This window comes from Ochotona princeps, chromosome 17, assembly GCF_030435755.1.
Source record: "Ochotona princeps isolate mOchPri1 chromosome 17, mOchPri1.hap1, whole genome shotgun sequence".
Lineage (NCBI taxonomy): Eukaryota > Metazoa > Chordata > Mammalia > Lagomorpha > Ochotonidae > Ochotona > Ochotona princeps.
Window position 1 is genome coordinate 37,079,519 of NC_080848.1, and position 12,836 is coordinate 37,092,354.

General features: G+C 43.4%; 1 protein-coding gene across 1 annotated transcript in view; it reads right to left on the bottom strand.

The window, feature by feature from the left end:
- Nucleotides 1–12,836, bottom strand: part of BLMH (bleomycin hydrolase) — a 52,696-nt gene that overhangs the window by 19,928 nt on the left and 19,932 nt on the right. Inside the window, exons 7-10 of the mRNA XM_058675550.1 lie at nucleotides 9,804–9,959; nucleotides 7,819–7,977; nucleotides 7,636–7,703; nucleotides 4,878–4,995 (exon numbers count right to left, since the gene is read on the bottom strand). Coding sequence (XP_058531533.1) covers nucleotides 4,878–4,995; nucleotides 7,636–7,703; nucleotides 7,819–7,977; nucleotides 9,804–9,959 — 501 coding nt within the window. The remainder of the gene's footprint in view (nucleotides 1–4,877; nucleotides 4,996–7,635; nucleotides 7,704–7,818; nucleotides 7,978–9,803; nucleotides 9,960–12,836) is intronic.

The window sequence follows — 12,836 nt, forward strand, 5'->3', positions numbered from 1 at the left end:
TGGCCAAAGCTGCACTGATCTGAAGCCAGCAGCCAGGTGCCTCTTCCGCGTCTCCCATGCGGGTGCAGGGCCCAAGACTTTGGGCCGTCCTCGACTGCTTCCCCAGGCCACAAGCAGGGAGCTGGATGGGAAGTGGGGCCACTGGGACACGAACCGGCGCCCATATGGATCTTGGTGCATTCAAGGCAAGGATTTTAGCCGCTAGGCTACTGCACCAGGCCCTTTATCATCTCTTCTCAATATCACTGTTATCTATTATCACCCACAGTCATTTAACATCACTGTAATCTATACCACGTAAAGTCAATTACTTGTTATAATAATAAGTGTGAAAATGTTTCTTGTTCTTTTCCTTGCCAGTGAGCTCCTGCATGACCTAGATCAAGTTGTTTTTTGGGACATCCACTAGTCAGGAATGACAACATCCAGCCTGCTTCTCAGGGATTCTATGAAATCAGCAACAAGAAAGAATGTTGTAGAAACAGACCTACTGGGGGCCCAGTCTGATGGCTCAATTGGCTAAACCTCTCCCTGTGAGTGCCAGGATCCCATATGGACACCGTTCATGTCCCAGATGCTCCACTTTCCACGCAACATCCTGCTTGTAGCCTGTAAGAGCAGCAGAGCATAGTTCAAAGCTTTGGGACCCTGCATCCATGTGGGAGACCCAGAGGAAGCCCCTGGCTCCTGGCTTCAGATGGGCTCAGTTATAGCCACTGAAGCCATTTAGGGAGTAAACGACCAGACAGAAGATCTTCCTGTCTGTGTCTCCTTCTCTTTCTAAAATCTGCCTTTCCAATAAAAATAAATAAATATTATTTATATTATTACTCACATGTAGCTCAAAACAGTTTTAATGGTCAAAACTCTTAAGGGAGAATTTCAACATAAAATCCTAGCATATTATAAATTCTGCTTTGTATATTACTGGGGATATAACATCACTCTATTTCCCTGAGGAACGGAACTGTGACAAAGAATGAAAAGTTACAGAAAAAATGACAGGGTATATTCATGGCTTTTATTTCTCAAGAAAACAGGAATACTCTACTAAAAGACAGAAAAATGACAAAAAGTTGAACTCATATTTTGCAAATTACAAGAAATCATTTTTTTAAAAATAACACTCAGGGGCTGGTGTGTGGTAAAGTGGATAAAACCACCATCTGCACCATGCTCACTCAACTGTGTCCTGGCTCTGGCCTGGACTAACCCAGGCCATTGTGGACATCTGGGGAGAGAAACAGTGGATAGAAGATCCCTCTGGCACTCTTTCAAATAAATACTGAATCTTTTTGAAAAATAGCCTTCACATATTTTAAAAGTTTAAGAAACTTTAATCATAAATCCATTGAATTTATAATACAGCTGGTACAACATAAACGAGAACAAATTACTCATGAAAAACACATCCCAATGTTTTGCTTCCAATTTGAAAAGGTTTTCTTTTCTAAAAGATCTTTAAAAAAATCTAATTATTTGAGAGACACAGTTATATATTGAGAGAAGGAGAGATAAAGATCTTCTATCTGTTGGTCTATTCTCCAGATCGCTTCAGTGGCCAGATTTGGGCTGATTTGAAGCCAGGAGTTTCCCCTTGGGGTACAGGGCCTCAAGGATTTGGACCATCCCCTCTACTGCCTTCTGAGGCACACCAGCAGCAGGGATAGACTGGAAGTGGAGCTGCCCACATCAGATGCTAGCACCTCAGGCAGAGGCCCAACCTATTATGCCACAGTACCAGCTCAAACTTAAAAAACCATTTTATCACTTAATCTTATGTTTTGTTTATATTCAAATGTGAGAACTAAATTGGATCTACATATATATATCTCACACATATATATTTTTAATGTGACAGGCAAAGACTAACTAATTCTCTGCCTGCAGTGCCAGCATCCCATATGGACACTGGTATTAGTCCTAGCTGGCTCCTGCTGATGGCCCGTGAAAGCAGTGGAGAATGGCCCAAGTTCCTAGCCCCTGCACCCACATGGGAGAGCCAGAAGTTCCTGGCTCCCAGATCAGATTGGCCCGGCTCTGGCCACAGTGGACATCTAGGGAGTAAACTAGGGGATGGAATATTTCTCTTTCTCTCTACAATTGTTTTTTTAGTTTTGTTCTAAAATTTATTTATTTTTGTTGGAAAGGCACAATCTACGGAGAGACAGAGAGAGACAAAAATGTCTTCCATCCATTGGTTTCCTCCCTAAATGTTTGCGTTGGCCAGAGCTGAGTTGATCTGAAGCTGGGAGCCAGGAGCTTCTTCTGGGTCTCCCAGCAGGTGCAGGGCTCCAAGGCTTTGGCCCGTCCTCTACTGCTTTCCCAGGCCATGGGCAGGAAGCTGAATGGCAAGCAGGGCAGCTGCAACACAAACCAGCGGCCACATGGAATCTTGGTGCATGCAAGGTGAGGATTTAACTGCTGGGCCATCATGCTGGGTCCACGTTACTTTTTCAAGCAAAAAAACCAAACCATTAAAAAAAATTTTTCTTTGACAGCAGAATGACAAAGAGAAAAAGAATCAGATGGATATTAAGATATTCTATACACTGATTTACTCCCTCAACATAGTCAAGGCTGTGCCAGGCTCAAGCCAGGAGCCAGGAATTCTATCCAGGTCACACACAGGGTGACAGACATCCAAGCACTTGGGCCATCACCTGCTGCCTCCTGAGAGCACAGGCAGGAAACTGGATCAGAGGCAGAGGTGGAACTAGACCTCATCAAGTCCTTAGGCCTAAGTCCACTCTAAGAGGTGGAGCATGACCCACACTGGGGACCCTGGGATGGTTAGGAGGCTTGGTGTGGCTTCTCCCCTAGTCTCTCCCCTCCTCCCAGATACAGGGTCTAGCCCTTGACCCTTTGCACTCTAACCAAATATGTAAAAATTATCAAAAGTAAAATTTACACAATTAAGAAAAAAGGCCTACCTATAAGGTGATAAAAATTTTTCTTTAAGGTGTTCGGTGCTATAACCTAGTGGCTAAAGTCATCACCTTGCATGCACCAGGCTCCCAGATGGGTGCCAGTTTGTGTCTTGGCTGCTCTACTTTCCATCCACTTCCATGCTTATGGCCTGGCAAAGCAGTAGTGGGTGGCCAAAGGCCTTGGGACCCTGCACCAGTGTGGGACACCCAGAAGAAACTCCTGGCTTCGGATAGGCTTAAGCCGACTATTGTGACCACTTGGGTAGTGAAACAGTGGATAGAAGACTTCTCTCCATCTTTCTGTATATCTGACTTTCCAATAAAAATAAATAAATCTTTAAAAAAATAGACTATTTACTTGTTTGAAAAATATTGGGAAAAGAGAGGTCTGTAACCTGCTAGTTCATTCCTCAAATACCTACAGGCTGAAGTCAGAAGCCAGGAACTCTATCCTGAGCTCCTATGTAGGTTGCAGAGGCCCAAGTACTTGGGCCATCCACCACTACCTTCCCAGAAGCATTAACAAAAAGCTGGATTATGTAGATCATCCAGGAAGAATACCTATACTCCAAAATGGAATGTTAGTGACTAAAGCAGAGGCTTATCCTGCTGTACCTCAAGATTGGTCTCTGAAATCATCTTCTACTATCACACAATGGCTTTTCCTAATCTACAGAGCTAACATCAATAAAACCTCAGACATTCTTCTGTTTCTTGGTGTGGGATTCTCATGAAGAAGTAGAATAATGAGGACAAGAGCTCACTGGATTACAAGATGTCAGCCTTTACATTTATATATGAAAATTACCTGAGAATCAGGAATACCAGATTGTTTAGGATACTCTCTGTGTGTGTTCCCTGATCAAGCAGATTTCCTCCTCCAGGTTCTAACACTTAAAGACCCAGCCTCGGGATGAGCTTTCAGCATAACAGTGATGATGCCCGTGTCCCACACTGGAGAGCCTAGGTTCAATGCCAGCTTTGGCTCATGATTCCATCTTCCTGGCACTGAAGACTCTGGATGGCAGCAAGTGATAGTTCAAGCAGCTGGCTCCTCACAACCCATGCAGGAAACCTGGATTGGGTTTCCAGGTCCTGGTTCCAGCCCAGCCCTGGGCACCGAAGGCATTTGGAAAGGAGACCGACAGATGGGAGCTTTTTTGGCAGACTGACAGAGCTATTTCCAAACATTTTCATGATCATGAATCTGGTAGGTAAGACAGCAAAAACAACTCTAACAAATCATTGCCTAAAACAACTCATACAGGGTAGTTGTTCTGTGACTTTCCAGTAATTAGGCAGGAGGAGCAATAAAGAATCAAAGTAGTTCAAAGGTCTGATGAAGTGCCCTTTTCTACAACTTGGAGGTAGGCCACTTATTTGGGAAAGATAAAATTTCAGTTGTTGCATCCAACACCAGGTCCTAACAACAGTGTTCTTACGAGTCAGAGCATTTCATAGCAACGACAAACACTTCATATTTGATTTCCAGAAGTGTTGCCTGAATCCAGCAATGAGCATGCAATCTGCAAACTACCAACACCTCACCACAGAACAGTCTGCTGACAACAAAAGGCTCAGGGAAGTACAGACACTCCGTGTCAAGAAGGGTACACTTTCGCTCTTCACAAAAAAGACGTCATCTTCTTTAAGTGCCCGTGCTGACCTCTCTTCCCACTATACTTTCCAAAGTTAGCAGAAAAGCAGTCACTTCTTTATACTCCCTGCTCCTCATGGGAAGTTCCTATTTTGATTTCCTCTGAACACGCAACCAAACTCCCAGTGATGCAGATCTGATGTCTTACATAGCAGCTAACTTTGAGCAGAAAGCATGGACACTGGGCATCCAGCCCTGCTGTGGAAAACACCGGCAGGAGACAGGAGAGGGATCACCTGTGCAAACACTGTGGCAGGCATGCTGGGACGGGGGGAGGTGAGGAGTCGTACCTTCTCCGAGACAGCAGTGAAGGTCATGGCGTGGGTCATAAGTGACTCACCAAAAGTCAGTCTCTCAGCTTTATTCATGTTCTTCAAGGAGACACCGAACACCAACTCGTGATCATAGCTGCAAAAAGGAGGACAGCACAATATGAAGGAGGAACACTGCATTCTGGGAATGAAAGAAACACAGAACAAACCGGAGAGGCCCAACAATGCCGACTGTGGGCTGTGGGCTGTGGGCTGTGGCTCTTCAGAAAAAGAACATGGTTCATACAGAACTCAGTCTCTCCAGAGGATTCTATTCTCTACGTACAAGAGTACTTGGGAAAATGTAAAATGGCTACATATAAATTCTCATTATTCGAAGCTGACGAACTTGCAATGTCATTTGGCAACTTAAAAAAAACTTTTTGAAGTAACTTCTTATAAAAGATGGGCTATTTTGGGCTGGTAGAAACACTCAGTTTCTGAATTAATCTAAAAAAATCACTGCTGACTAGTAAATTTATTTTATTTTTTTATAAGTCAATAAGTACATCTTTTTTTTTTTTTTTAAAAAAAGATTTATATTTTCATTGGAAAGGCAGATATACAGAGAGGAGGAGAGACAGAGAGGAAGATCTTCTGTCCAATGATTCACTCCCCAAGTGGCCACAACGGCCGGTGTTGCGCTGATCCAAAGCCAGGAGCCTGGAACCTCCTCCAGGTTTCCCACGCGGGTGCAGGGTCCCAAGGCTCTGTGCCGTCCTCGACTGCTTTCCCAGGCCACAAGCAGGGAGCTGGATGGGAAGTGGAGCTGCTGGGATTAGAACTAGCACCCATATGGGATCCCGGGCGTTCAAGGTGAGGACCTTAACCACTACACTATCGCGCCGGGCCCTGACTAGTAAATTTAAATAAACAACCAAAAAAAAAAAAAAATACTGGAGAACATTTAAAAAAAATTTTTTTAAAGATTTACTTATTTTTATTGGGAAGGCAGATGCACAAACAGAAAGATCTTCCATCTACTGTTTCACTCCCCAGATAGCTATAACAGCTAGAGCTGAGCCATCTTAAGCCAGGAGCCATGTGTGCAGGATCCCAAAGGCTTTGGGCCATCTTCTGCTGCTTTTTTCAGACCTGCAAGCAGGAATTTAGATGGGAAATGAAGCAGCCAGAACACAAATCTGTGCCCATATAGAATACCAGCACTTTCAGGTGGAGGATTAACCAATTGAACCATTAATACGAGCCCTTATTCTAAAATTTTTAAAAATAATTCTATAAATTTCTTTTATCCTGTAAAATATCAAAATATTTACACAGTTTCCTACAGTATTAATTACTTACAAACAACCATAATATGGTATATTTTAAAAGTTGGTGTGTGGGGCAGTAAGGTAGCCTCGTGGCTAAAGTCCATGCCCTGTATGCATAAGGATCCCATATAGGCGCCGGTTTGTGTCTCAGATGCTCCATTTCCTTTCCACCTCCCTGCTTGTGGCCTGGGAAAGCAGTATAGGAGGGCCCAAAGCCTTGGGACCCTGCACCCGTATAGGAGACCCAAAAGAAGCTCCTGGCTCCTAGCTTTCAATCAGCTCAGCTCTGGCTATTGTGGTTATTTGGGAAGTTAACCAGCACATGGAAGATCTTCCTCTCTGTCTCTGCTTCTCTCTATAAATCCTACTTTCCAATAAAAACAAACAAATCTTAAAAAAAAAAAAAAAAAAAAAGCTGGTATGTGGGTATAAAACAATGTGTTAAGCCATGGCTGTGATACAACCATCCCACATCAGAGTGAAAATCCTGACTGCTCTGCTCCCTGCTAACGCATCTGGGAAAGAAGATGGTGAACTACTTCAGCCCCTGGCACTCATGTACAAAACACGATGGCGTTCCAGGTTCCTGGCTCTGGTCTAGTCCAGCCACTGTGGCCACTTGAGGAGTAGACCATTGGGTGGAAGCTCATTCTCACCTTTTTTTTCCCTTAAAGATGATTTATTTGAAGTTAGAGTTACAGAGAGGAAGAAACACAGAGAAATATCTTCCACATGCTAGTTTATTCTTCAGATATCTGCAATGGCCATGATCGAGCCAGGTGAAGCTAGGAGACAGGAGCTTCTCAAATGTGTGACGGACCATGTTCTGCTGCTTTCAACAAGCCATTAGCGGGGAGCTGGATTAGAAGTGGAGCAGTGAAGACATGAACCAGTGATCGTGCGGGATGCCAGTGTTGCAGGCGGCAGCGCTATCTGCTATGTTATAATGTCGGCCCCAGTCTTGTCTTTCAATAAATAAACAAATAAATTGTCAAAAGTTCAGGGCTCATTCAATTTATTTCGCAAATGACCCTTCCCTATCATAAAATAGTCAAGAGTATGCACGAAAATCAGTCCTGTCCTACTTGTCATAAAGTTAGAACACACAAGGCAATAAAGTTAAGACAATGCAGTTTAAGAAAGGTCAAATGGCCAATAAGAGTTCTGGATAACTCTTCATGGCACTGCCAAATGCACTGGGTAAATTTCCACTTTAATTCATTTTTTTTAAGGCATCTTTCTCACAGAGCATGACTTCTTAGCAATATTCAACAACTTCTATTCAGACATGAAGTAAGATCTTGATTTCTTGGGTCAGAGTAAACTACAGTATGCAAAGAAAGAGATCTACTCTTGTCAGCCTCAGGCTTCTGATGAGCCCCAACAGCATAATTTCACACTGAGAGTGCAATCCACAGCATCAACCCATAAACGACTTTCTATTTAAAGTTTCTGACACTCACACATTCATGTCACTGAGGCCCAGCTTGCCATTGAAGTGTTTTCCAACATCACAGCCAAACCACACAGCCTAGAAATAAAGAGGAAAAGAGAAAAATCAACATAAACCCTATTTTCCTATTACACCATAGAAGTAAAAAAGGGTATTTTAACCCCACAGTGGAAGACACAAAAATAACACCAACCTCTCCATCTTTGATGGACGCAGCAACCATTTTTTTCAAGAACTCGATGGGTTGGTTGTTATACAGAGTTTTTCTCCCTCCCACCATATTGCTTAAGTAGTCTACTGTATAAAGCCTGTTGTACTTGTGCTGGGGCCGAGGGTCATTCACAAAACAAATCTGTTGAGATCAAGAACATTCTGGTCAAAACACAAAAACCACGATTGTCAGAATACACAACTCTGCTCAGGGTTCCTACATTTGCATTAAGCTTATCAAGCTATCAGAATGAGCACCACTGGAGCCCAAAATGATGGCTCAACTGGCTAATCCTCCACCTGCAAGTGCCAGCATCCTATATGGGCATAGATTTGTGTCCTGGCTGCTCCAATTCTCATTCAGCTCCCTATTTGTGGCCTGGGAAAGCAATGGAGTATAGCCTAAAGCCCTGGGATCCTACACCCAAAAAAAACGGGCTCCTGGCTTTGCATCGGCTCAGCTTTGGGCCACTGCATCCATTTGGGAAATGAACCAGCAGATGAAAAGATTTTTCTGTCTCTCCTCTCTGTAAATGTGCCTTTCAAATAAAAAGAAATAAATCTTACAAAAGAAAAAAAAAATTAACACCACAGCCATGCTGGCAACTAGACATGAGAGGGGCTAGTGCTGTGGCAGAATGGATAAAGCTGCCACCTGTAGTGTCAGCATGCCATACAGGCACTGGCTCAAGTCCTGGCTGTTTCACCTCCGACCAGCTCCCTGCTAATGCACCTGGGAAATCATGAAGGATGGCTCAAATGCTTGGGGCCCTGTACCCAGATAAGGGACCCCAAGGAGGCTCCTAGATCCTGGCTTTGAACTGGCCCAGCTATAGTTGCTGCAGCCATTTGGGGAGTGAACCAGTGTATGGAAGACCTCTCTGTCTTGACCTTAATCTCTATTAACTCTATGTTTCAAATAAATAGATAATTTTTTAAAAAATCAAGAGGTAGCAAAATACCCATGAGAAGAGATCTTTCATCCTTCATACTCTTAACTGGCAAGGCGGACACCTTTGGCCACCACCCATTTTTCCTACTAGTAAGGACTGCCCCAAAACTAATTCTGAAAAATTGTACTCACTGGGTCAAGTAAGACAGAAAGTACCTCACAAGACTCCTATTTTCAAGTTACAAAACATTCTCAACATCTGACAACGCCACTTCTTTGGAAAGTCAGTAAGCCAACAAAGCAAAGAGCTCATTATCCGGCCAGGCAGATGGAAAAGCCAGATGGGACACAACCAAGTCCTCAAAGAAGCCCACAGCATCAGGTGTCTTGAATCCATAAGAAATCCACAATAGGCTTTCCTTTCCTTTGTACCTGGAAATGGTTCTGGGCCCAAATGAGGAGAGCACGCAGGAAAGAGAACGGATACCTGGAGGCCAGCTTTGTGGCACGGCACATAAAAACACCACCGTGAAGCTGGCATCCCATACAAGTGCCAGTTCAAGCCCCAGTTGCTCCACTTCCAATCCACCTCCCGTGGCAATGGCCTGAAAAAAACAGTAGAAGACGGCCCAAGTGCCAGGGCACCTGCACTCAAGTGGAAGACCTGGAAGAAGCTCCTGGGTTTGGCCTGGCTCAGCCCTGCCACTGTGACCATCTGGGGAGTAAATCAGTGAGATTTTCTGATTCCTTCTCTGACTTCCTCTCTTTCTGTAGCTCTTTCAAATAAATAAATAAATGTGATTTTTTAAAAATTATATGTATATTTAAAGCAAAAACAAGAACAAAAACAAAAAAAAACCTGACTGCTGGTCTGCAGTCAGAAATCTCTAAAGAGGAACACTTGGTAAAGGTGGATCCTGGCTTGATCAACCAACAAAATAACTGAGGAGAGGGAAAATAAAAGTTGATTTAGTGTTTGATGACCACGCATGCTTATCCGGGAATCTCTTGCTCTTCGCTGCAATCAACAAGCATTTTAAAGTAAACAACCAGAGGCTGACCACGCAGTCTCCAACCTTATCTTCCATGTTGAAGAGTGGCTTGACATGTTGCCTGTAAAACTCCAAGGGTGTAATAGGGCCAATCTTCTGATAATTTTTATCTTTGTCTCGATACTCCCAGGTGAACGTCTCTGGTGGATTGCCCAAACAGATGCACACCACTCGGAATATCTGCAAAGAGGAGGACAGATGAGCAATGGCTGAGCGGAATGCTGTGTTTTCACCTCTTCGTTTTACTCAAGCTTAAGAAACGTAAGACATGATTGGTTGAATTCAATCCAGCAATTTCAAAAGAATCTAATGTGGTTCCAAACACTGGAGAGCTGTCCAGGATCTGATACCAGCTAGCTCTGAGTTCTCAAATAAACATTCTGAACAACGCAACTCTAACTATTCATATTTAACCACTGGGACCTGTCCTGCCCACCACTGATACCCAATGAGATCTGGGTTGCACATAGCTGGTTATTTTTCAAGTGACAAAGGACAAATAATTTTATAAATGGACTTTCTTCCCTTTGTGTATTGAGGTTTTCTTTCTACTGTGACAAGAGTCTCTACATAAGATGTTATTTATATAAACTATTATTAAGTGAAAGTACTATTTCAAGAATATCAGTAATAAGCTATTAATTTTTAAGCTATAAAATGAAACCAACCTATTTTTTTTTAAAGATTTATTCATTTTATTACAGCCAGATATACACAGAGGAGGAGAGACAGAGAGGAAGATCTTCCATCCGATGATTCACTCCCCAAGTGAGCCGCAACGGGCCGGTACGCGCCGATCTGAAGCCGTGAACCTGGAACCTCTTCTGGGTCTCCCACGCAGGTGCAGTGTCCCAATGCATTGGGCCGTCCTCGACTGCTTTCCCAGGCCACAAACAGGGAGCTGGATGGGAAGTGGAGCTGCTGGGATTAGAACCGGCGCCCATATGGGACCCCGGGGCTTTCAAGGCGAGGACTTTAGCCACTAGGCCATGCCGCCGGGCCCAACCAACCTATTTTTTAATGAAGTCACAACATCCTCACGTTGTCATCATAATCCAAGAATATTTTCCATTTTTATCTTTCTATAAAAGTACAAGACATACTCCTTTATCAGATCAGAAAAAAAACCAAAGCACTACCTTGCCCATATTTCATCTCTCCCTTCTGCAGACACTATCCTGACTTCATCTCATCACCCAGTACTTGCATCACACATCTGGATACTCTGTTACATTCACAGCAGACAGATCTTACACTTATTGTGGTGTTCACTGTTTTTAAGATTTTTTATTATTTTTATTGGAAAGTCAGATACACAGAGAGGAGGAGAAACAGAGAGAAAGATCTTCCATCTTCTAGACACCCCCACGAGGCCCCAACTGCTGGAGCTGAGCTGATCCGAAGCTAGGAGCCAGGAACCACTTCTGAGTCTCCATTCGGGTACAGGGTCTGAAGGCCCTGGGTCATACTCCACTGCCCTTCCAGGCCACAAGCAGGGAGCTGGATGGGAAGTGGATGTCAGGACACAAACCAGCGCCCATATGGGATCCTGGCATGTGCAAGGCAAGGACCCAGCCACTAAGCCATTGTGTTGGGCCCTAAGGTGCTTATTTTATGCTTGGTACCACAGATCTGCCAGGTTGACTTCTCAAAATACTCCCTCAAGATAAGGTGCCCATGCCCCTGGTCTTTTGTTTTTTGGAAGAAAGGCCAAAGAAAATAATTTAATCTACTTAAGATCACAAGGCAGTAACTGACAGAACATATCTGAACTGAAGTCACGTGTTGTGGAGAAAAGAGTGCCCCTTGGCTACAGGATTTAAAAAAGAAACATTTAGTGCCTGGCATGGTAGCCTAGTGGCTAAAGTCCTCCCCATGCATGTGCTGGGATCCCATATGGGCGCCTGTTCTAATCCCAGCAGCCTCGCTTCCCATCCAGTTCCCTGCTTGTGCCCCTGTTCCTGCGCAGGAGACCCTGAAGAGGCTCCAGGCTTGGATTAGCTCAGCTCTGGCCATGGCGGCCACCTGGAGAGTGAATCAGCAGATCTTCCTTTCCATCTCTCCTCCTCTCTCTATATCTGACTTTCCAATAAATATAAATAATAAAATCTTAAAAAAAAAAAAAAAAGGAAAGCTTACTGTTTACTAGAAGCTCCCTCACGTTGCTAATCTTGTTCACGCCTTATATCCACTTAACAGGTAAGAAAAACAACTGTCAAGGAAACTGAGGACCTGTCTGAAGTCCTAAGACCTGAATGCAGGCCTAACTTCAACACTGCTTAAAACCCCCCTTTATTTCCTAGTTTCATATAATATGTCCCCTGCAAGAAACTATAAGTTTGTTCAGGGTAAGGCCTCTTGATTTCCCCAAGGTAATGGCCATCTTGACTTCTACAGTCCTCGTTGATCAGCTTATCGTGTTATTTAACTTCGCAACAAAGAATCCTGAGGCATATTCTCTTTTGTATTTGGCTCCCTTTTGCTGACACAAAACCTGTGAGATTCGGAAATGCTGCTGTTGGTGTAAACTACTCTTTCTTTACTGTCTGGAATCTATTATGTTAACATAAGGTTAAGTTACAAAACAAGTTATGCCTGCCTTTAATTTCCTGTTTTGTTATTCTCTAGGAGAGCCTCTTTATGAGAATTTACTGTTTATTACATGAGCCAACATAGCTGGTCCTGAAGCATCTCTGTGCTGATTGACACTGTACCACTGGCAGGTTTGTATCTAGCCCTGACAAGAGGCAAGACATCACACGAGCGACCTTAACCGAGTTACTCCAGCCATAGATGAATGAGCTTCAATTATGAACACAGATCCATGGGTTAGTTTGAGATCACATGCATTTTTTCTTTGGTTGGCACCAAGGCAACAAATAGTAACTTCAGGAATCTGTCATTATTACAGGATATTGCCACTGGTAATTAGGGTCAAAACAATCAGAGTAAAGGAGTGTGAATATAACTACAAGATACTTACCTTTTGTATCTTTTTACAAGATACTTAGGTTTTATAGCTTTAAATAATGTGTATTTTCAACTAGTAACTGCTGT